Source organism: Lucilia sericata, unplaced genomic scaffold, assembly GCF_015586225.1.
Source record: "Lucilia sericata isolate MDLA Ls3-8-SP2 unplaced genomic scaffold, ASM1558622v1 Contig001062F_arrow, whole genome shotgun sequence".
In the NCBI taxonomy this organism is placed as follows: domain Eukaryota; kingdom Metazoa; phylum Arthropoda; class Insecta; order Diptera; family Calliphoridae; genus Lucilia; species Lucilia sericata.
Genome location: NW_023995039.1, coordinates 96,128 through 120,509, shown reverse-complemented (window position 1 = coordinate 120,509; position 24,382 = coordinate 96,128). Strand labels below are relative to the sequence as shown.

General features: G+C 33.7%; 6 protein-coding genes across 9 annotated transcripts; 2 read left to right on the top strand and 4 right to left on the bottom strand.

Moving 5' to 3' along the window:
* Positions 1-977: 977 nt before the first annotated feature.
* Positions 978-3,937, bottom strand: LOC119609792 (protein-associating with the carboxyl-terminal domain of ezrin). Its single transcript, XM_037964730.1, has 3 exons — positions 3,514-3,937; positions 3,266-3,451; positions 978-3,102 (listed from the first exon to the last, which is right to left on the bottom strand). The coding sequence occupies exons 1-3, from the start codon at positions 3,715-3,717 to the stop codon at positions 1,177-1,179; spliced, it is 2,316 nt and encodes a 771-aa protein (XP_037820658.1). The 5' UTR covers positions 3,718-3,937; the 3' UTR covers positions 978-1,176.
* Positions 3,938-4,143: 206 nt separating this feature from the next.
* Positions 4,144-6,233, top strand: LOC119609793 (60S ribosomal protein L5). The gene is made up of 4 exons (XM_037964731.1): positions 4,144-4,324; positions 4,564-4,827; positions 4,914-5,351; positions 5,916-6,233. The coding sequence occupies exons 1-4, from the start codon at positions 4,322-4,324 to the stop codon at positions 6,102-6,104; spliced, it is 894 nt and encodes a 297-aa protein (XP_037820659.1). The 5' UTR covers positions 4,144-4,321; the 3' UTR covers positions 6,105-6,233.
* Positions 6,234-6,286: 53 nt separating this feature from the next.
* Positions 6,287-9,358, bottom strand: LOC119609794. Its single transcript, XM_037964732.1, has 6 exons — positions 9,098-9,358; positions 8,729-8,891; positions 8,494-8,643; positions 7,431-7,508; positions 7,273-7,359; positions 6,287-6,571 (listed from the first exon to the last, which is right to left on the bottom strand). Exons 1-6 carry the CDS (start codon positions 9,245-9,247, stop codon positions 6,381-6,383), a joined length of 819 nt encoding a protein of 272 aa, XP_037820660.1. The 5' UTR covers positions 9,248-9,358; the 3' UTR covers positions 6,287-6,380.
* A 2,345-nt stretch (positions 9,359-11,703) lies between these two features.
* Positions 11,704-17,026, bottom strand: LOC119609803. Of its 4 annotated transcripts, none has more exons than XM_037964755.1 (5): positions 16,851-17,026; positions 12,562-12,790; positions 12,300-12,455; positions 12,168-12,245; positions 11,704-12,108 (listed from the first exon to the last, which is right to left on the bottom strand). In XM_037964755.1, the coding sequence occupies exons 1-5, from the start codon at positions 16,995-16,997 to the stop codon at positions 11,816-11,818; spliced, it is 903 nt and encodes a 300-aa protein (XP_037820683.1). In that variant the 5' UTR covers positions 16,998-17,026; the 3' UTR covers positions 11,704-11,815. The 4 variants fall into 4 exon arrangements, with proteins under 4 accessions (XP_037820683.1, XP_037820681.1, XP_037820680.1 ...); XM_037964753.1 differs by lacking the exon at positions 16,851-17,026 and adding an exon at positions 16,320-16,575; XM_037964752.1 differs by lacking the exon at positions 16,851-17,026 and adding an exon at positions 13,796-14,035.
* An 890-nt stretch (positions 17,027-17,916) lies between these two features.
* On the top strand, positions 17,917-23,823 carry LOC119609798 (vacuolar protein sorting-associated protein 41 homolog). The gene is given in 14 exon segments (XM_037964744.1): positions 17,917-18,076; positions 18,159-18,278; positions 18,343-18,637; positions 18,714-18,912; positions 18,969-19,123; positions 19,179-19,365; positions 19,429-19,569; positions 21,952-22,014; positions 22,071-22,474; positions 22,477-22,658; positions 22,716-22,949; positions 23,079-23,205; positions 23,343-23,446; positions 23,504-23,823. Coding segments are annotated over 14 exon segments (2,514 nt in total). The 5' UTR covers positions 17,917-18,049; the 3' UTR covers positions 23,780-23,823.
* On the bottom strand, positions 20,068-21,681 carry LOC119609799 (beta-1,3-galactosyltransferase 6). Its single transcript, XM_037964746.1, is given in 2 exon segments — positions 20,068-21,255; positions 21,257-21,681. Coding segments are annotated over 2 exon segments (1,161 nt in total). The 5' UTR covers positions 21,389-21,681; the 3' UTR covers positions 20,068-20,226.
* Positions 23,824-24,382: the final 559 nt, after the last annotated feature.

The window sequence follows — 24,382 nt, the reverse complement described above, 5'->3', positions numbered from 1 at the left end:
TTAAATTATTATGTAATTATAAGGTAAGTAGAAAGTATTCTGTTTGTCTGTGCTTGGATTTATTTAACAATTGATTTGTTATATATGTATATATACATATAAACAATTCATTAAAAAGATATCGTTAAAAGGAAAACACTGCATTAGCATCATTGCGTTTACTTGTTGTTCAATATTTTTTAGAGATGTGTAGTTTGGCAAATCCATTTCTGTTAGAGATGTGACAAAAAAACATCAAACATCAGTATAATTAAAATTTTTACCGCAAGTTTTTCAAGGAATTACTTGTAAAATAAATTTGGAAGTAAAAAGCATAAATTTTGAATTAATATGATTGAAATTGCATTATTTATTGTGAAGTTACATTGCAAAGATAAAATAAATATTGGAATTAAAAAAAACTCTAGTATGAAATTAGTTTGACTTACCTTTTCGGCAGTGTTTTTTTTTTTTTGGATAAAAGCAACATCATTGTTCAAGTGTTAAAATGTGCTTAAGCTTTATGTGGAAAAGAATAAGAGCAATAATTTGCCATATTACATCTTGTAACCTTCACTTCATTTGAAGAAATATAATAATTTGGAATCTTTACAAAATCTAGTTTACGATTCAGATCCTAAATTGTACAATCCTTTTTTAGGTAAGTAAATGATCCATATTATATATAATCTGAAGCGGGTTAATACGGATATATGAATAAATAAAGAGATGAATAGCTATATAAAACAGGAGTACTCTTGTCAGATTATTAGCTCCTATCCCAAAATTTTAATGTTCATCTCTCCTATTAAATATAAAGATTTTAACCAGTATTTTAAAATATTTCTCATTGATTAGTGTTTGCTCCCAAAAACAAAATAAAGACACAATCAATTCTAAATACATACATTATATTATAGAATTTATTTAAAAGTATATAATAAATGAAATATTAAAAAATATTTTTATTTATTATAATAAATTTTGTTATATGTATGTTTGTTTCTAAACTCAATAAAGTAAATATTATTAAGTATCATTAACACTAAAATGCACATAATAATACAATACAATATAGTACATAATAAAAATGAAAGACTTTTAGTCTTAATAATTTGTATGATAAACGTTATTATTAATAACATAATGGAAATTCTAACTATTTAAAAAAAGAACGTACGAACAAACAAACAATTACTAAACATTATTAGAAGCGGAAGTTATAGATGAAGTTTTTAACAAATCGTCTAGTTTGGAGATATCAACATCATCGTCGTCTACTTGCCAACCATTATCGTCACCCAAGACATTTACATCTAGCTCATTGTCATTTACAGCTGTGGCAGCAAATCTTGCCGAATTCACTACAATATTTTCGGGTTCTAGCCAGTTAACGGTATTTGTAGTTATTTCATTTAGTTTTTGTTGTTTACTGCTGGTTTCTATGACCGGCTCCATATCCTTAAAGAAATCAAATTCTGATGATTCAGGATTTGTTAAAGATGCGGACGTTGTGGTTTGCACTTGTATATCCAGGCAAGATAAATCATCGTTTACGGTTATTAAAGCCGAAGGCTTTAAGGAGGAATGTGAGGAGGAATTGGTCGATTGTGCTGTGCGATAAGAATCTGTTAGGGATATTTGTGAAGGTAAGGTATTGGTAATGTTGTTGGTGGTGGGATAAGAAAGTTTATCCCTTAAATCATCAGTTAAAGTGTTGGTTTTTGCCATAAATTCGTTATTTACTGTGGTGTTTTCGACATTATTATCATCATTGTTGTCCCAATCAGACCAGGCATCATCATCATCATCCATGTTCTCTTCAACATCTGCCACATTGTTGTCGGTATCTGATATAACTATACTGTTGTCTTCTGGTACTAGTTCTTTCTTAATAAAATCCTGATTTTCCATTATTTTATTTTCATCTGGACTTTTATCCTCATCCTCATCATTATCGTTTGAATCTTGTATAGCCGTACATTTGACATCCTCACCACCATCTGGACTTAAACGTGGCGGCATATGATGTTCAAATATTTCTGAATTTATGGCTTGTGACAATGAAGAATAACTATTGCTTTTGCTAAGCAAATTTTCCGGTATGGGACTACCCGATACCATGGGACAATCATTACTTTCCCCTAAAACTGGAGTAATGGAACGGGGTTCCACCCAATGGGTATTGGTGTCTGAGACAGCAGCTTGAGGTCTGCCATCTGAAAATAAACGAGTTCTTTGTCCTCCCAAAACTGTAGTAGCCCCCAAAATAGGTATTAAATCGGCCATACATCTCAAAGTCTTGGCCACTAAAACATCATTTGTATCCTGCATGCCAGTCACCAAATAAGGTAATATATTTTCCTCTAATTCTTCTTTTGTCAAAAGTCTTACAAACTCCATAAAATACTCCAACAAAATCAAACGTATTTGAGCATCTCTTAAGCGAAACATTTTTAAAATATGAGGCATCAAATACTTGCAATAAGTGGGACTAGAAAATAGGGCAGACGAATGATCTGTTTTAGTTCTCAGCACATAGGGAGTAACACACAACTGAGCTGTGGGATCTAGCAAGACCATGCGCGACAGCAGATCACCAGCAAACTGTGACCCCACCACCTCTTCTTCGAAATAACGTAAACGATCTATAAGGGCGGTAAAAAATTCCTGCTTCTCCTGATTACTTTTCAACGGCAATTCGAACAGAAATGAGTGTATTAAAACAAATTCATGATTAAAGTACGGATGCAGTAGTACCGCCGATAGTTTCGGACGCATTTGGGCATTTTTATGTTTCAAATGTGTAGCACAATACTCGCGAAACTCTTGCACATGTGGTATGGGTGCGGAGGATATTGTTTGCTTTCTATTGTTTGTACATTTCGTTAAAATCTCTTCACATAAATTAGCAAAGGCATATTGTTCGATAGTTTCTATATTTAGTTCCTTTGATTCTTCAGGATCGACGGCAGCTTGATAACGATAGGCATTAGCGTAATCTAGCAAGGTTTTTGTTACCTCCTTTTGCTTCCAAACATATTCGAAACCCGCCAAACGCCAACTACCCGAATCGGTGATGTAAATTGATTGTGTACAAATGTTTAAATGACGAGCCATGGCCTAAAAAGAAACAAAATTATAATTAAAAGAGAGAAAGTTGAAAAATGAATTCTATAGAAGATTTCTATAAAACACTTTTTATTGAAAATTTAACTTTTATAAGCAAAAATCGCCTACGGATTTCTAGAAAACATTTCTTTTTGCCCAAAAAATTAAAAATTACCTTTTCTATTAAAAATATTAAACTGCATAAAATGGTGCGTAGACCCAAACAAACTTGTATATCGGACTGTTGACTTAAAACATTTTGTAAAGGACGTACTCTTTCGGTAGCCAAATGCTTTTGCCCACCCTGCTCCCAAGTGCAGACATATTTCAAGATATAGGGGTGTCTATAAATCATCAAATTCTAAAACAAATTAAACGTTAGCAGCTTCGAACATGTCATAATAAAAAAAGTGCAACTCTTACTCTAATGGCTCTTTCCATGGGACCTTGAGCCACCCATAGCTGGCCGGTGACGACAGGTTCTCCCTGGAATACTGATAAATATTGTTTACCCTCCTCATTAGTAGTAGTGGCAGCCACGGAATTAAATAAAGCCCAGAAATCATTGGCCTCTACAGCATTTTTATCGATTTCCAAACCTTTAAGTTTACTGCCTTCATTACCCATTTGTTGTTTAAATCTTTTAGTTTCTTAAAGTTCAATTAAGTTTATTTAAATAATGTTTATTTGTTATTAAGGCTTTTTGTTTAATTAATAATTTTCATAACTTTTGCTACAAATTGAGATCGTTTTTAATAATTTTCTTTAAAAATTTTTCTACAAATTTTTAATTCGTGTCATAATTTTTTTATTTTGTTTTTATTATCTGACAACTACAAGGCGTAAAGAGTTGTCATTATTTTGACGTTTGTTTTGCAAACATTTTCTTAAAATTTTAAAAGCCCGCTAAAGGTAGATATTAACATTTTTAAGGGTATATAATAAAACTAGCATAATTATTTGTTAGAAATTGAAATAATTATTAAAAAAAAAATATTATTTTTCTTTATTTTGTATGATAAACTTGTTTTTATTTTTAATAATACAAGTATCATCACTGTTTGTTTATTATTTATAGTGAAGTTGGCTGCAGTTGTTTTCGAGTCTCGAAATATTTCCTTTCAACTGTCAAAAGTCAAACAACTCCATCTTTCTTTTCTTTTTTCACCTACGTGTGAAGAACATCGCGTATTTTTTTAACGTCGGTGTTTTATAACTGAAATTGTGAAAAATGGTAATAATAAAAAGAAAATTTCAAAAATATCAAATGCCTAAACAATATCCAAACAAAAATAAACGATTTAACACAAGTTTCCATAAAAGATGTTAAAGAAACTTGATGATTTGTGAGGTGCAAAAATAAAACTAAATATTTTCGAAGTGTTACAAAAACAATGAAAAATGTGTGCAAATTGTGAGGAAATGAATAAAGTTTTTAATTGGAAATTTGTTTCTTTTTTTTGAAAATTTTAGGGTTTCGTTAAAGTAGTCAAGAACAAGCAGTACTTCAAGCGTTATCAAGTTAAGTTCCGCAGGCGTCGTGAGGGTAAAACCGATTACTATGCCCGTAAACGCTTGATCTTCCAAGACAAGAACAAGTACAACACACCCAAATACCGTTTGATTGTACGTTTGTCCAACAAGGACATCACCGTACAAATTGCCTTCTCCCGCATTGAAGGTGATCGCATTGTATGCGCTGCCTACTCCCATGAATTGCCCAAATACGGTGTTAAGGTAGGTTTGGAAACAAAAATGTGTTTGTTTTTTTTCTGTCATACTATTGGAGGTTATGTTTTATATTCATGTTTTTTTATTTTTAGGTTGGTTTGACCAACTACGCTGCCGCTTACTGTACTGGTTTGTTGGTTGCCCGCCGTATCTTGAACAAATTGGGCTTGGACTCTTTGTATAGTGGTTGCACTGAAGTCACCGGTGAAGAATACAACGTTGAACCCGTCAATGACGGTCCCGGTGCTTTCCGTTGTTACTTGGATGTTGGTTTGGCTCGTACCACCACTGGTGCCCGTGTTTTCGGTGCCATGAAGGGTGCGGTCGATGGTGGTTTGAACATCCCTCACTCTGTTAAGCGTTTCCCCGGTTACTCCGCTGAAACCAAGAGCTTCAACGCTGATGTTCACCGTGCCCATATCTTCGGTCAACATGTAGCCGATTACATGCGCACTTTGGAGGAGGATGATGAAGAAAGCTTCAAACGCCAATTCAGCCGTTACATCAAGTTGGGAATCCGTGCTGATGATGTAAGTATATAACTGAAAACTTTAAGTCATTTGTTAGTGACGTCCATTTCTAAAATTACCGCTGTGTCTTGAACCCATGATACTGGCTGTGCCAAAAGTGGACCACATTATATTCAGAACCTACTATGTTCGTAACTTAAGGCCTTTTCAATGGTTTACGTTGCCTGTTTGAGGTTGTACAATAACTTTTATTATTAATTTTAATGGTTTAATGTAGACGTCCATTTCTAAAATTACCGCTGTGTCTTGTACCCATGACGCTGGCTGTGCCAAAAGTGGACCACATTAAATTTACAACCTATGTTCGTAATTTAATCTCTTTTCAATGGATTACATTGTCTGTTTACGGTTGAACATTAACACATAAGGAAGATATTGAATGTTTTGTTTACATTGGGAATGCATATAAACAAAACATTTATATGGTCATATAATGATTTCTCATTGAGAGTGGGGGGAATGTGCTTTGTTTTTGTATAACATATGTGGCACTATTTTTCTTTTGTAAACAAATATATCTGTTTAAATTGTACTAATGTTTATTTTTTTCTTGTTTAATTTTAGCTTGAAGAAATCTACAAAAAAGCCCACCAATCTATTCGTGCCGATCCTACCCACAAGAAGGTAGCTAAGAGCGGTATCTCCAAGAAGAGGTGGAATGCTAAGAAACTCACAAATGAGCAACGTAAAACTAAGGTTGCCGAACACAAGGCTGCCTATGTTGCTAAACTTCAAGCTGAAGCTGATGCTTAAGTCATCCTTTGAAGTTTACGGTGTAACAACAACCATTTATTGCTGCTATCTAATAATGAAGATGGTTGAAAAAGAATTACTATTATTTTATTATAAAAATAATATAAACTTTAAAATAATAATATAAAATAAGATGTTTTTATTTTTTATCTAATGAAAAACAAAACAAGTTTCAATTCAATTTTTGTTTTTTTAATAATTTTGTTTTCAAACTCAAATAGAAAAAAAATACTATTTTATTAATATTAAGGGAATATTTGTATGTTTATCAGCTGCTCATTGAATTCCTCGTATATCTCGGGTGAATTTTGAAGAAGCTACCTTTAACAGTTGCTCCTTTTCATACAATTCCAATTTGTGTTTATAGTTACGCATTTCAAGTAATTCAATTTCCAATAGTTGAATTTTCTTTTTAGCCCATTGTACGAAATGATCGTTGTTAGTAGAGTTAGATTCGTCTAGGGGATCTGAAATGATTTGAATAAATAGGGAGGGGTGGTTGTTTGTTTGTTTAAACTACTGCAGGAGAAGTCTGGTTGGTATTATGTTTATTTTAAAAAATTTTGAATTTTTACTAAAAATTTCAATTTTTTTTTTTTCGAAAATTTTGAATTTTAACTAAAATTTCCAATTTAATGAAAAATTTTAATATCTTCGAATTGCACAAAAATTTAGAATTTTTACTAAATATTCGTTATAATTAAATATTTCACAAAAATTTCGAATTTTTATATGAAATCAAAATTTTTATTAAAAATTAAATTTTTTCAAATTTGAAAGTCTTAAAATTTCGATAAATTAAATTTTGAATTTTTATTAAAAATGCAAAATTTTACTAAAAACTTAAAACAATATATCGAAATTTTCACTAAAAATCAGATTTTTTGTCAAAAATTCAAATTTGTATTAAATTTTGAAGTTAAATTGACGAATTGTGATAAAACATTAACAATGTCGAATCTTTAATAAAAATGTAAAATTTTTTACAAAAATTTCAACATTTTTATAAAAATTTTATGCAAATTTTTTCAAAAATTTAAAATTTTTTGAAAATTAAATTGAAAATATTTACCAAAAATTCTTATTAACAATTAGAATTCGAATGTGTTAACTAAATATTTTTACTAAAAATTCGAATATTTACTAAAACTAATCAAACTCTGCTTACCATCGGCTATTACGTTGTCCCTTTTCTTCTTTAATTGTGGCTCAAATTTTGGTGTTTTCTTTGGGAGTATAGGTTCATTTAAGGGATCTGTAATCGAAGAAAAATTCAATATTAACATAAAAAAGTAAAAATATCATTTCATAAGATCATTAACATACCGCTCAAGACACGTTTGAGTTTGTTTAACTTTGGCAAAGGTATGGGTTCAACAAAAGTATCAGTTTGTAGAGCTTGTTCTGAAATTTTACAATAAAAAAGTTCAATATTAAACTTAAATCATGTAAAGGTTTTGTTTAAAAATTGTTTCCTTTATAGTAGGGTTCTATAAATCGACTTTCGAATAATCGAACAATCGACTTTTTGTCGAAAAAAGTCGAAAAGTCGAAGTCGACTATTTTGTTCCAAAAAAGTCGATAACTCGACTATCGTCTATTAAAAAGGTCGAAAAGTTGACTTTGTAAATAAAAGTCGAAAAAAGTCTAAAAATCGGAAAGTCGAAAAAAGTTGAAAAGTCGAAAAAAGTCGATAAGTCGAAAAAAGTCGAAAAGTCGAAAAAAGTCGAGAAGTCGGAAAAAGTCGAAAAAAGTCGAAAAGTCGAAAAGAGTCGAACATTTTAAAAAAGTGGAAAAGAGGTCAAAAACTCTAAAATAGTCGGAAAAACTCGAAAAAAGTAAAAAAAAAGTCGAAATAAATCGAAAATAGTCAAAAGTCGTAAAAAATCAAAAAGTCGAAAAGTCGGAAAAAGTCGAAAAATCGAAAAAAGTCGAAAAGTCGGAAAAAGTCGAAAATTTTAAAAAAGTGGAAAAGAGGTCAAAAACTCTAAAATAGTCGGAAAAACTCGAAAAAAGTAAAAAAAAAGTCGAAATAAATCGAAAATAGTCAAAAAGTCGTAAAAAATCAAAAAGTCGAAAAGTCGCAAAAAGTCGAAAAGTCGGAAAAAGTCGAAAAATCGAAAAAGTCGAAAAAAAGTCGAAAAGTCGAAAAAAGTCGGAAAAAGTCGAAAAGTCGGAAAAAGTCGAAAAGTCGACCATTTATAAAATACTAAAAGTCGAAAAGTCGACTTTTAAATAAATGAAAAAGGTCGAAAAGTCGAAAAATCGACTTTTCATAAAATGGAAAAAGTCGAAAGGTCGAAAAGTCGAATTTTAACTAAATGCAAAAAGTCGAAAAGTCGACTTTTCGTTTCAACTATAGAACCCTACTTTATAGTTTAACACTTACCGGAAACGTTTTGTGTAGAAGTTTCTGCATTATTCTCATCAAGATTTTCAATTTCATATGTTACACCCTGTTCCACGACTTCATTATTTGCTTTACCTTTTAAACGCATTTCTTGTACACGTACGGTTTTTACTTCTATACCCGAAGGAACTGTAAATAATATTATTTATATAGAAATATAACGAACACACCTATTATTTAGTCTTTTAGCAATAACTTGTTGTAATTAACATACGTGCTAAAGTATCTGAATCATTTGAGTCCATGGATTGAGAATTCATATCAAAGAAATTATCAGCATTATCCTCCGTACGACTTTCATCGATATCCGATGGTGCAATTTTTTTGGATTTTCTATCAACAGAACCATGTTTAACTTTACTGTTACCTGAACTAACCTAATAATTAATAAAACAAAAAATAATTATAGTTTTTTATTAAACTTGTAAGGGGGAAAAACACTCTTTACTTTTTGGGCTATATTAGTAGAATCTGCAATATTTTTCTTTTACACAGGGTACAAAAATTTCTACGCAAAATAAGTGCTTTCTATTTATAGCCCAACATTTGATAGTACTATCGTTTTTGTCATATTTTAGCTTACCTCTATTTTATGTGTTTGCTTTAAATGCTGTTTTAGGTTAAAACGTCTATTAGCCATAAGACTTTTATTGCAAAGTTTACAGCGTACTCGTTCACTATCATCGGTAGTGGTAAAATAAACAAAAAAATTTGCACCCACTAATGTTGCCATTGTAATAAAATATTGTAGTTATTTGTTGTTTTTTAATATTTAAATAATAATAAATATATTAGCTTAGCAATAATTAGTCCAATTTAGTGTTTGTGTTCTTATAGATCTGCTGCTGCTGCTGCTATAGTAGTTGTAATAAATACATACATATGTTGTTGTCGTGTTACATATTTAGAAAACGTAATATTTTGTTACGTTGACTACGTTATTTACTAAAACAGAGATGTTAAATAGTAGATAACGTTATCGGTAATATATGTATGTAATTTTAAACAAATTAAACTGAATTTTATACCTATTACTCTTTTGTTATTGCATATTAACAAATATAAAGTATTTGAATTAAATTTTCAATGACCTTAATAACACAAGCCAACAAAATTTGAAAAAAAAAACTATATATAAAAACAAGTAAGAAAGTATAGTCGGGCGAGGCCGACCATATGATACCCTACACCAGTTATGAATATTAAATGTGATTTATTTTTCATAGTAAAGCATTTATTTTCAATATTCCCTTGTTCCGATACATCTAAGCAATTTATGGATGAAAACTAATTTTCTGAAAGAGGCTTTATATGGGGGCTAGGGGCAAATATGGACCAAGCCCGATAAAATTTTGTGAATATATTTATATTTACATAATATTTTATTGTGCTGAATTTCATCGTAATATTTGTGTTTATAAGTTAATTTGGGACATTCAAGTAATTTTCTGAAGGGGACTTTATATGGGAGCTAGGGTCAAATGGGGCCCGATCTTTATGAAATTTGGCAGGGTCATCAAGAATTCTATAAAACTTAGTTGTGCCGTATTTTATCGATATATCTGTATATTTAATATAATTATGAGCTCAGAAGCCCTTTTCGGGGGGTTCTGTTCTATGGGGGCTAGGTGAAATAATGGACCGATTTTAACCATTTTCAATAGGCTTCGTCCTTGGGTCAAATAAAACGTGCATGCCAAATTTTATCCAATTATCTTGAAAATTGCGACCTGTACCTTGCGCACAAGGTTTACATGGACAGCCAGCCAGACGGACGGACGGACGGACATAGCTTAATCGACTCAGAAAACGATTCTAAGCCGATTGGTATACTTTAAGGTGGGTCTAGGACGAATATTTTTGTATGTTACAAACATCAGCACAAATCCAATATACCCTCCCCACTAAAGTGGTGTAGGGTATAAATATTATGCCAGGGTTAAATTCGAAGGGCAGATTCGGATTCAGCACTGCTCTATCCTTTAGTCAAGTATACATATGTATGTATATTGGTCTCAGTGTATGGACTTTTTTCATGCTTACTGTTCAGTCAATAATACTTTATTTTGACCAACGATGGAAGCATCTTGTTGTTCAGCTTCGTGGTAAGAGTGTACACAAGTTTGTCATTCCGTTTTTATTTTCTACTATATAATATTCCGACATTATAAATTACATATGTATATTACAAGTCCTTATAAATAGCGGAGTTGATTTAGCCATATCCGTCTGTCCGTTCGCATGTACATATAAGTCGAAGTGTTTTAGGTGAACATCCGCCATGACCTCCTTAGATGACTCACCGCTGACACCCTTACAAGCAGGTGGCAATTTTTGGAATGTTGTTCTCAATAAAGCAAGTTTGGCAATCGTTTCGAAGCGGTAAAAAGGTACCGTTATCGGTATTTGAACTTATTTCCGCAAAGGTTTTTTAGCGGTATCGATATTTTGGCTTAATTCGGTAAAGGAAAGGATGTTTTAACGGTAAAGGGTATTTTAACGGTAACTATAGCTTAGCGTTATCGGTATTTTTACTTTTTTCGGTAGCGGTATTTTAGCGGTAACGGAAGTAGTACTGATAAGGTATTTTAACGGTAACAGTTTGCCAATCTTGCATTTAAAACGGTTATTTAATGAAGTTGCAAGTTTGGCAACCGTTTAGAAGCGGTGAAAAGGTACCGGTATCGTTATTGAAACTTATTTCTGTAACGATATTTTAGCGTTATCGATATTTTGGCTTAATTCGGTAACGGTATCTTAGCATTATCGGTATTTTGACTTATTTCGGTATCGGTAACAGTATTGGTGCTGAAATGATATTTTAACGGTAGATATAGCTTAGCGGTAACGGTCTTTTATAAAAAACAATAACACCAAACAGCTGATAATGTATGTAGATAAATCAACATAAATCGGGTAAGGAAAAGTAGTCGCAGAATGAGTTCTTGTGACCAGATATTTATTAAAAGCTTCTTATTACCATACCAGAAGCATGTTTTCAAACTCAAGTCTTTCCTAATTCTTTTGGACTACAGCAAATTTGAAAATATGTAGATTTAAATCATCATTAAATAAAACATTTACATTACAAAAATCTGATATCTTTATTTTAAAGTTTAAAATACTAAAACTTATATATAACTTAAATAAATATAAAGAGTCAAATTAACAGCTTTCACAATGTGATTATCTCAATTTTTGGGATAATAAGTCAATTACAGCAAGAAATCATTTTTCTATTGTTAATTTCAACACTATGAAGCTTTTTTATATAAAAAGATACAATTTTTTTTTTTTAAATTTACTCTTCAGCACTTTTCAGTTTAATATCCTTGGTGAATTTTGAATTAGCGACCGTCAATTGTTGCTCCTTTTCCCATAGCTCTAATTTAAATTTATAATTTCTCATTTCAAGCATTTCTATTTCCAATAATTGTTTTTTCTTATTTGCCCACTGTTCAAAGTAATCAGTTTTACTTGAAGAGGTATTATCATCTAGAGGATCTAACGGCATTGTTTGCCTATTATCCGTTGAAGATATTGCAGTCTTTTTCTTCTTGCGGCGTGGTTCTTTAAATGTAAAGGGATAAGAATCTGAAATATTTAAATAATATTGTATTTTAGGTTTAAAATTAAAGATTTGTGGAATATACCATTAAAGCTGCTGCTGGCTAGTTTATTTGGTCTTATTGATGAAGGCTCAGCAAAGTTGTCCGTTTGTAAATGTTGAGCTGAAATGTTAATTTAAATTTTCTCTTTAAATTTTTATAATTTTTTTCGCTTACTTGAAAGATTTTGTAAAGCTGCATTCTGTGCAATGTTGTAAATAGTTTCATCGTCTGAATTATTGCCTTCAAACGTAGTTCCTGCTTCTTTCTCTGTAGTCATGTCATGTTCAAAATCTTCTTCCTCTACTTTTACTTTAATAGTATCGGGAACAACTATAATTAAAGTATAATTTTAAATAGTTTATATCAAAGTTTATCTTTAAAAATTGATGTTTAAATTAAAACGTTTTCTGTTCTCGTTTATGATCATCGTACTTACTCGTTGTTGTTGGTAGTATTGAAAATGAGTCCCTGCTTAAGGTTTCGTTTGAACCCAATGTTGTTGCATTTAGATCGGAAAAATTATTTCCACTTTCTGCTGTCCTATTCTCCAATGTAGTATGTTCGTCATATTTGAAAGAAGACGAGGCATTCTCAAGATCAATTGAAGGGACTGGTGGAGGTGGTTTTCTTGGGGTTTTTGTATATATGCGTTTTGTTGGACGAAACTGAAAGAATAAAAGAATAATCCATTATTTGTTTTAAAATCATGACTAATAGTTTTACGGCCAGAGATTTCTATTGCAAACGATAGTCTAACTATTTCAAAATTTTGACATATTTTTAGAATACAAAGATCTTTTCCTAGTAATATGGTATATGTGTACAAATTTGTAGAACTTCTTGTTGACATAGTTCTCTCTACTGTGAGAAATTAAAGCTTCCCTCAAAGATTGCCTTCTTTTTTTTCAGGCAAAAAGCTACCTACATTTTCATTTATGGCCCTGCGTCTTTGTTGTCGAATACGATCTTTTATTCTCTTTTCTTCAAGAACTTTGATGTCTTTTTTAGCAGCATCTGCCAACTTTCTACGATAAATACGCTGTCTTTCCGCCTCTTTTTTTCGATACTCCTTTAGTTTTGCCTCATCCTTTTTCAATTCCTCTCTCCATTTCTTAGTAGTATCATATTTACTTTTACCCATCTTAATAAAAAATCTATAATTATCAAGTGGACGCTATTAATCTGGTTTAGTTTGTACTAAGTACTTACTATGTCGTACGTGACAAATGTTAAATCTTTTAAATTAAAAGTTTATATAAATTTTTTTTAAATTTAGATATATTTTTTTGCGACAAATAACTATTTTGCTCTGAAATTGTATTTAAAAAACTTGCGTCTAATTAAATACAAGTAACGTTTGTAGATACATAATGTTTTTACAGCACGTACGTGACATTAGAATAGCATCCTAAATACTGCAAAAATTGCGTGCGGAGCTTGTTTTGTTTTATAAAAGTTTATTGCCCTAATATTCTTAAACAGAGTTGTCTATTAACCGTTATATTTTAAAACACAAAATATACAACCCTGAAAATTATCTACATTTAGTCTGAACAAAAAGATGTTCATCGTTACCCACTACTCGAATACTTTCGTCAACACTAAAATTGCTACCGTATTTTTGTAGTCAAACTCATAAATATTTCCAAAAAATTTGTTTTTTTGTTTACCTCTAGTTGATGCAACATTTTTAAATGTTTTCTCAAATTAAAAGAACGTTTCGATATGAGTGTGCTATTACAAAGTTTACATTTAACTTTGTTAGGTTCCGGCGTACTAGCGAAATAAATCCAAAAATTTTGACCTTTAATCGTAGTCATAGTAGTGGTGGTTGGAGTCCAAATTAATTTTAAGCTTGTTGTTGTGTGTAGTTTAAATTTTTGTTAACACTTATTAAAATTTATGAGAGGGAAGCAGGGAACGGAAGAGGGGGGCGGAAGAAAAAGGGAGCAAACAAGCGGGCGGGGGGGGGGGGGAGGAGAACCGCACAAGGGAGGGGGGGGACGGCGACAAACGACGACGACGGGGACGAGGGGGAAAAGGGGCAGGGAAGGGGGGAGAAACGGGCGAGAAGGAAAGAGAGAACGGGGAGACAAAAGCCAGGGGGACAAGAGGGGGAGGGAAGGGAGGGCAAAAGGCGCACAAGGGGAGGCAAACAAAAGGAGGGAAACAAAAACGAACGGGCGGAAGGCCGGGACGGCACCCAACGGACAAACGAAGGAGGGAGGGAGGAGGAGGGGGGAAAAGGGGAAGACCGACGGACGGAAGGACGGACGACGGACGGACGGACGGACGGACGGACGGACGGACGGACGGACGGACGGACGGACGGACGGACGGACGGACGGACGGACGGACGGACGGACGGACGGACGGACGGACGGACGGACGGAGACGACGGACGGACGGACGGGACGGACGGACGGAGGACGGACGGACGGACGGACGACGGAAGGACGGACGGACGGACGGACGACGGACGGACGGACGGACGGACGGACGGACGGACGGACGGACGGACGGACGGACGACGGACGGACGGACGGACGGGACGGACGGACGGAGGACGGACGACGGACGGACGGACGGAGGACGGACGGACGGACGGACGGACGACGGACGGACGGACGGACGGACGGACGGACGGACGGACGGACGGACGGACGACGGACGGACGGACGGACGGACGGACGGACGGACGGACGACGGACGGACGGACGGACGGACGGACGGACGGACGGACGGACGGACGGACGGACGGACGGACGGACGAGGACGGACGACGGACGGACGGACGGACGGACGGACGGACGGAGGACGGACGGACGGAGGACGGACGGACGGACGGACGGACGGACGGACGGAGGACGGACGGACGGACGGACGGACGGACGGACGGACGGACGGACGGACGGACGGACGGACGGACGGACGGACGGACGGACGGACGGACGGACGGACGGACGGACGGACGGACGGACGGACGACGGACGGACTGGACGGACGGACGGACGGACGGACGGACGGACGGACGGACGGACGGACGGACGGACGGACGGACGGACGGACGGACGGACGGACGGACGGACGGACGGACGGACGGACGGACGGACGGACGGACGGACGACGGACGGACGGACGGACGGACGACGGACGGACGGACGGACGGACGGACGACGGACGGACGGACGGACGGACGGACGGACGGACGGACGGACGGACGGACGGACGGACGGACGGACGGACGGACGGACGGACGGACGGACGGACGGACGGACGGACGGACGGACGGACGGACGGACGGACGGACGACGGACGGACGGACGGACGGACGGACGGACGGACGGACGGACGGACGGACGGACGGACGGACGGACGGACGGACGGACGGACGGACGGACGGACGGACGGACGGACGGACGGACGGACGGACGACGGACGGACGGACGGACGGACGGACGGAGGACGGAAGGACGGACGGACGGACGACGGACGGACGGAGGACGGACGGACGACGGACGGACGACGGACGGACGGACGGACGGACGGACGGGTACGTAAGGACGACTGACGGATACGAACGGACGGACGGACGGACGGACGGACGGACGAAAGACGGACGGACGGACGGACGGACGGACGGACGGACGGAACGACGTACGGACGACTGGACGACGACGGAACGACGACGGACGGACGGACGGACTACTGACGGAACGACGGACGGACTGACTACGGACTTACTTACTACGACTACTACGGACTTACGTACGACTACTTACTTACCTACTTACTTACTAACTACTACTTACTTACTTACTTACTTACTACTTACTTACTTACTACTTACTTACTACTACTTACTTACTTACTTACTTACTTACTTACTTACTTACGTACTTACTTACTTACTTACTACTTACTTACTTACTTACTTACTTACTTAACTTTCTATTTTTCTGTTGAAAATTTTCTTTTTTTTTAAAATACATTACTTACCCAGTCGTTTATGTTTACACCAAACTAAATTTTCCAATTGGACCTTTCACATTTTATCTGAGTATCTACGAATCTATACACGATTACCAACTATTACTACATATTATGACAGCACTAAAAACTAAGCATTTTTTGCTTGCTGAAAACAAAAATATAGTCGAACTATATACGATTTTCAACAGATATCTTATTTACCTCTAATTGATGTCTAACTAGTAAATGCTGCTTTAAATTGAAGAGTCGTTTTGACTTTAACTCTCTATTGCAAAGTTTACACTTGACTCTGTCTACTTCGGTAGTTTTAAGAAAATAAACCATAAAATTCGGTTTATTCAGAGTAGCCATTTTTGCCACTTTCTTGGTAGTTTTTCCACTTGCAAGTCAAATGTTTGTATGTATAACAATTTAATTTTTCCTTCGTTCGCTTACTATGACAGTTTTAGTTTCCAGTTTCACGAGTAGTTGATAACTAAATGCATATAGTAGTAAAAATGTTGCTGTTGCAGTCAAACCATACAAAACGTAGTGTGTGTTTTCATTTACTGCGTTATTAAAAGACGTAATTGTTTACGTTTTATATTAATGATAATTACTATGGGTATTATAAAAATGTATACACATTTACCAACCACTATTGCATACGCACTTTTACAACACTTTAAATTAATAATTGTTTTTTATTGAAAAATTCGTCGAACTGCTTCCGTTTAAAAAAAACATACATACCTCCAATTTATGTTTAAGTTGTAAATGTTGCCTTAAATTATAATTTCTTCCCGTCTTTATGAATCTGTTGCATAGTCTACACCTGAGTTTATCGGCTTCGGCAGTTTTAAGAAAATAAACCATAAAATTTGGTTGTAAAGTAGTCATTTTTTCAGCAGTCAGTTGGTAACAATAGTTTCATTAACCAGTTTCACAAGCTGTTGATAAATAACTAAATATTATTTTGTATAAAAGTTGCTGTTGCAGTCAAAGTATACAAAACGTAGCGTGTGTTTGCATTTACTGCGTTGTAAAAAGACGTAAGAATATGGAGTTATATTATTAATGATCTTTAGCAAAGAAAGCTAGAAGTGAAATTAAATTGTATTTCTGTACTTTTTATTCCTCTCAAATCAATGTTCAATATCGTGGTCTTAGGCTGAGGTTCCCAAATTGGGATTAAGGGTGCCTGAACAAAATTATGTATGTATAAGAATTTATTAATATAAGTTAAAATATTTATTTTATCCCCATTTTCACAATTATCAGCAACTGAATTAAGTTTAAACTTCGAATATTGCTTTTGATTTTATTTCTCATTTTATGCTAAAGTAAGTTCTATAAAGGTGGTTTAAACTTGGTCAAGAAACATCTGAGTTTGGACAGCTAATAAAACAAATTACATATCTACTTACTTCCCGACTGTCAAATGTTATGTCCATATTTGACCCTAAACCTCATTTTTGGCCTCTTTCAGAAAATCAGAAAATTCCTTTAATATACATTTTCGAAAAAATTATAAAAAATTTTAATATATGTACTACAAATTTTAAACTTCTACAAGTAAATTTTTAGATACCATTTCTAGCAATTTTTTTTTTTTGCCGAACATTTCTCTGGTAAAAAGTTGTCATAAAAAAGTTCAAAATCTAAATTATTTTGAATTTTTATCAATTAAACATAAAAGTAAGTGTTTTGTCGTCGGTGGTATCAATTGTAAACAAATCATAAGTTAAACATGTTTGACATTTTCCTTTTATTAAAAATTTTCTAAACAATGTACAAAAAAAACTGTCATCAAACAGCTGATGATGATAAATAATCAATCGAACAAAAACAATAAAAACATTCAGTCGTATTTATTGTATTTTTTTGTTTAGAGTTATTCTAACAGATAAAAAATCTTATATTAAACAGTATTTAGGAAAATATAAAAGATAATGGCTGAAAATGAGACATTGTGTAGTGTAAGTAGCAAAAAGTCATAAAATTGATACATGACATGTGTAATTGTTGTAAACGTTTGTGTGTGTGTGTGTGCTTTTCTAGGAGACAGAAGATAGCACAGAAGAGGAGATTGAACCAAAATTTAAGTATCAACGTTTAGCCCATGATCTAAAGGACATACTGAATAAGGATGTAGTCACGGCATGTGCTGTACACTCCAAGGTTTTTCAACTTTATTATGAAGTACTTTATGTTGAAAGGTTATTAATTGGAATTAAATTTTTAGTTTTTAATTTTTGGCACATTTTTGGGCGGTGTCTATCTTTTGGATCATCAAGGTAATACCGTAAATTCTCATTTAACTGGTGACCGCAAGGAATTTGCGCATACGGTAGCGGTAAATGAAGTGGATATAGATACCAAGGGTGAACATATCGTAACGTGTTCAGATGATGGCAGAGTTAATATTATTGGTCTATTTAGTGATGAACAAAATCAAACTATTAGCTTTGGCCATTCCATAAGATCGGTGGTATTGGATCCAGATCCTAAAGTTACGGAAGGTCGAAGATTTATAGTCGGTATGTTGAAAACAAAACGTTTATCTTTGGCAATTTGATAAATCTTGAGTTGTAAATGTTGTAACAATTTCTGTAGGCGATGATAAACTAACAATTTATGAGAAAAATTTTCTTAAGAAGCTAAAACCAAATGTTTTATCAACTGCCGAGGGCCATGTTATATCGGTGTGTTGGAATGGTCCCTTCGTGGCCTGGGCTAGTTGTTTAGGTGTTCGAGTGTATGATTTAAATGAGAAATGCTCATTGGGTCTTATGAAATGGGAGGAACCACCTAAGTATTAAACTTATTAATAAGTAATAAAAACATGTAAATAACTTTTTACATCTCCAGTGCGCGTCTAGAAAACTTTCGCTGCAATTTTCGTTGGGCTAATGCAAATACTCTACTAATTGGCTGGGTTGATACGATACGAATTTGTGTCATACGTAAACGTAATGCAGTGGAGGCCACCTTAAGAGCATTACCTGGTTTTATAGTAGATCCTAGTAAGTATTTAGTTCTATATGTTATAGATTTACTTTATTATTTCCTATTTTTTAGTATCTACATTTCAGACCACTTTTTATATAAGTGGTTTGGCTGCTTTAACTTCCAATCAATTGGTGGTTTTGGGCTATCCGAAGGAAAAGGATTCTGAACGCAAAGCTTTACGACCCGTCTTATCAGTGCTGGAATATAAGTTAAATAGCAGTGAGGAAATTTGCACTGATAGTTTATCTTTAAGAGGGTAACTATATTTATTGCAATTTGCTTTTATTACTGCAACTTATTGATTTTATTTTTATTACAGTTTTAAGGAATATTCCGTTAATGATTATATATTGGGTTGTTTACCAGAAGAGAATCGTTATTATCTTATTGCACCAAAGGATATTGTTGTGGCAACTTTACTTGATACTGAGGATCGTGTACAATGGTTGATAGAACACAAGTAAGAGAGAAAGTTTTTTATATACTAATCAAATGAATAGATAGATAGATAGATAGAGATAGATAGATAGATAGATAGATAGATAGATAGATAGATAGATAGATAGATAGATAGATAGATAGATAGATAGATAGATAGATAGATAGATAGATAGATAGATAGATAGATAGATAGATAGATAGATAGATAGATAGATAGATAGATAGATAGCTAGATAGATAGATAGCTAGATAGATAGATACATAGATAGATATATAGATAGATAGATAGATAGATAGATAGATAGATAGATAGATAGATAGATAGATAGATAGATATATAGATAGATAGATAGATAGATAGATAGATAGATAGATAGATAGATAGATAGATAGATAGATAGATAGATACATGGATATAGAGATAGATAAATAGCTATATAGAATTCGACTTTGGCAGTTATCCCCCGTTTCTTTTTACCTTACAGTTTATTAAAAAAAAACTTCTATTTTCGTTTTATATTTGACTAACTAGTTTATTTATTAATTTATTTGAGCTTTGGTTTTAATATCATATATTTTTTGACTAAATTTTAAGGCATTTTAAGATTTAATATTGCTACTAACTTTTGCTTAGTAGATTATCAACATAAACTAATCTGGCACATTAATAAAAGATTTATACGACTAAATTATCGCAACACTTATCGGCTGTTTTGCGCCAGTCGTAATAATACTCTGGTGGACGTTGCAACTGTTGTTCATTGACCACTTCAAAAGAGCAAAGTTTATTATTGTATAAATCTCGCATTAAAGTCTCATTACGTTTGTGCAATACCAAATGGTACTTTTTACATTTTCTAGCCATATAGGCGGTATCAAAGCGAGGATCATGACGACGATAAACATTTCTAAAGGGTGCCAACCAAGTGCCCATTGAAACATCTTCACTCACATATGTTGAGAGGGTGTGCGAGTTATTGGCCACATATTCACAAAGTTTACGTGAAATTATATAACCGCCACCCAAAGCATAAGTATTATAACGATAGGAGAGATAATAGTTGGGTTCACTCCATTGTCCTTTGGTCTTGATATTAGCTCTACCATTAAAGTAACCCCAATATAGATTCGGTAAAGGGTGTCCTTTATATTCGTGACTCTTGCGTATTAACTTGCGATCATAGGATACCAATTCATTTAATAGCAAATCTAATTTCACATAAGTGTCATCATCCACTTTAAGCAAATAACTAAAATAATAATGATGGGTTAAAGCATCCAAGGAATGTAGAAGTTTTTCGGTTAAATTAGCATAGGTATCCGTTAAACGTGGTAGTAATAATAAATCTAAATGTTTTTTCTGCTCCTTTTCCAATTGCGATCTAAGGGCGGCATCCAAACCTTGAGTGCCTATGGCAAAGAAATGTTTAACCTTTATATTTCTTACAGCATTAACAGCTTTTCTATGATTTTGATCTTCTAACCAATCTATAAAAATACGCAAACGATTGGCCTGCTCTGCTGGACCTTCTACTTCTAAATGTCCTCTTGCCCCATAATAGGGCAAATAAACAAATTCTTCGGGATAATAAGGCAACTGTAATGGTCGTCCTAATTTTAGCCAAGTCTCACGTATAGCATTACGTTTCTCCTCATAGCGGGGTGCACTTAAAACAAGCACCATTAAAAACAGTTCTGGATGCGGTTTCCAACTTATGAACTCCACTTTTTTGAGTGGGACATTTGTCTACGGTAGTCAAAAGTTTGGTAATAAAAAAGCCAAAGAAAAAGGCCACCATGGCCGTAAATAAAGTTAATAAGTTATTCATACGTCTCATGATGAGGGCTTATTGTTGTTAATATATCGCTGTACCAGAAAAGATGACCAAACTTTAATCAATAACTCATGTTAGCGGAGTATGATGACATACATAGCTTCAAGTTGTAGTTTTTCACTTAAAATTTAATGCTAGTTTAATTAATTTATATAATTATTAATTTATTTAATTTTTATCATTTAAAAATTATGTTTTTTGTGTCGATTTTATTAAATTTAAAGTATTATTTGTTACTTTTTAATTTATTCCTCCGGTGTAAACAAATTGTGAATTTTGACAGATGTTTTGATGCATTTTAATAGTGTTGGAAAATGTGGTAAAATATATCTTTTTACAAGGTAGTGATTTTTGTTCTAGTAAAAGCACTTATTTAGCAGCACTGTCATATGCTAGCAAGTTAAAGAGATGCCAGTATTAGAATTTTTAAGCGTTTTAGCAATTTCTTTAAATTATAATTTTGAAATATATTATGTTAAAGATATTTTTTATGAAAAAAAAATATCACTACTGGATGCCTGGGAAATTTTTTTTAAAAAAAATTAAAATTTTCATTACATTTTTAGAAAATTTGAGGAAGCTATGGAAATAACATCTTTACATGGTGGTAATATATTACCAGTTGCCAGGTAAGTTTTCTCTTAATATATAGTACATATATACCTAATCGTACGATTCCTTTTAGAACTTATATAAATTATTTAATAACAAAAAAAGATTTCGATACCGCTGGCAAGCTATGTCTACGTGTCTTGGGTAATAACAAATCCCTTTGGGAGGAAGAAGTCTTTAAGTTTGTCAAACACAATCAATTACGTTCGGTTAGTGCCTATTTACCCACATCGGATGATTGTAAACTAGATCCTCATGTTTACGAAATGGTTTTATACGAATATTTAAAATTCGATGTTAAAGGATTTTTAAATCTAATCAAAGAGTGGCCCTCAAATTTATACGATTGTTCCGCCGTTATAAATGCCATACATGATAATTTTCGCAAACAATATGCCAATGAATTACTCGAATCGTTAGCTTTGCTCTATACCTACCAGAGGGACTACGAGAATGCCTTGAGAATGTATTTGAAATTGGAAATAAAGATGTTTTCGATTTAATTAGACGTTATGATCTCTATAGTGTTATACACAAAATGATTGTACCGCTCATACAGCTGGATCAGGAACGTGCCTTTCAGATACTTTTGAATAAAAGTAAAATACCACCAGAGATAGTTGTTCAACAATTGGAGCCGTATCAGGAGTTTTTATATTTGGTATGAAAACTTTTTAAAATGTAAAATCATTTGTTTTGTAATTTACTATAATTTTAGTATTTGGATGCCTTAGATAAGGTGGATAATAGTGGTACATTCCATTGGAAGTTAGTGGGTTTATATGCAATATACAATCGTTCCAAATTGTTGCCATTTCTTAGACGTTCAAAACATTATCATATACAGGAAGCTTTGAATATATGCAAAAGTAAATCATTTCATCCGGAAATGGTGTATTTACTGGGGCAAATGGGTAATGTAACGGAAGCTTTAAATATCATAATACACAAGGTAAAGTGGAAAATATGCGATTATTTAGAGAAAGAAAATCCATTTCTCGATTTCCATCACATTCCAACCGGCTTAATATGATATTAACACTTATATAAATCTTAATACTTTTCCATTTAACATCTCCAGATAGAAGATATTGAAATGGCTATAGAGTTTTGTAAAGAACATGACGATTCCGATCTGTGGAACTTATTAATAGAAGAATCTGTAAAAAATCCCGAAATATTAACTAAACTTTTGGATGGTATAATAGGTAAGGAAAACAAAACAAAAGTCTATATTTAATTTTATCAATCATACATATATTTAAAGGTTAAAACTTAAAATCACAACAGAAATCAAATAAATTATCTTAAAATTTTAAATTATTTACTATTTATGCTCTTATAGGTTACATAAATCCTGAAAGATTAGTGAACAAAATAAAATTAGGACAAAAAATACCAGGTTTAAGAAAATCCTTATATAAAATGTTATGGGACTATCGTTTACAGGTAAGAGTCAATCAAATATAAACAAAAATTATTAATAATCACTTCTATTCTTTTCAGGTCGAAATCCAAAAAGGTTTCAATAAAATCCAATTAATTGATTACTTTGAGACACACTCACAGGTGGTGCGTCAACAGAATCGTGCATTAAGTATTAGCTATGATAATAAATGTTGCGAATGTAAGCGTAATATTTTATGTAAAGCCACTACTATACCGCTTAATAATGTCGTAGCATTCCGATGTGGTCATGTCTATCATGAAGATTGTGTTCCCGGTCGTTCGACAAATAAACATTGTGGTGTTTGCTCTGTTACCGATTCGGATGATGAATAAGACTTAGTTTTTAATCTCACTTACAAGAAAAATGATATATTTTATTTGTTTGTTTTTTATTTATAAAACATTTTTTTTTAATTTAATTTAAGGGTCTTGAGTTTAAGGTGGTTTAGAAAGGAAATTTTATTTTTAAAATATTTTATAAGAGAGAAATAGTTAAATACTTTTTTTGTTATAAAATATATAAAAATAATTTTCCTTTTTTAAATCGGCGTCGGGCCGGGCCCTAAGTTTTCATTTTATATTAAAAGGCAATTTATTTTTGATTACTGATAAAGTTTTTAGGTTTTAAACAATTTTAAGCTTAAACTATGTATGTAAATGTTTTTTTATACTTATGTATAATAAAGAATGATTATTATTTAGCTATATATAACTGAAATTATGTAAAGTTGAAAAATAGGATGTTTCCAACTTCCATCACCCTGAAAAACCCGTTAAAATAGCATTACAATAGCGTAAATCTTTACGTTATAAAATATATACTTGACATCACTAATTTATGACAAAACATTTTAATGACAGTGATGCCATATACTCAATATTAATAGTAAACAAACTGCAAAACTGTTCTTTAGCATAATTTACGGTTTTCTTAAA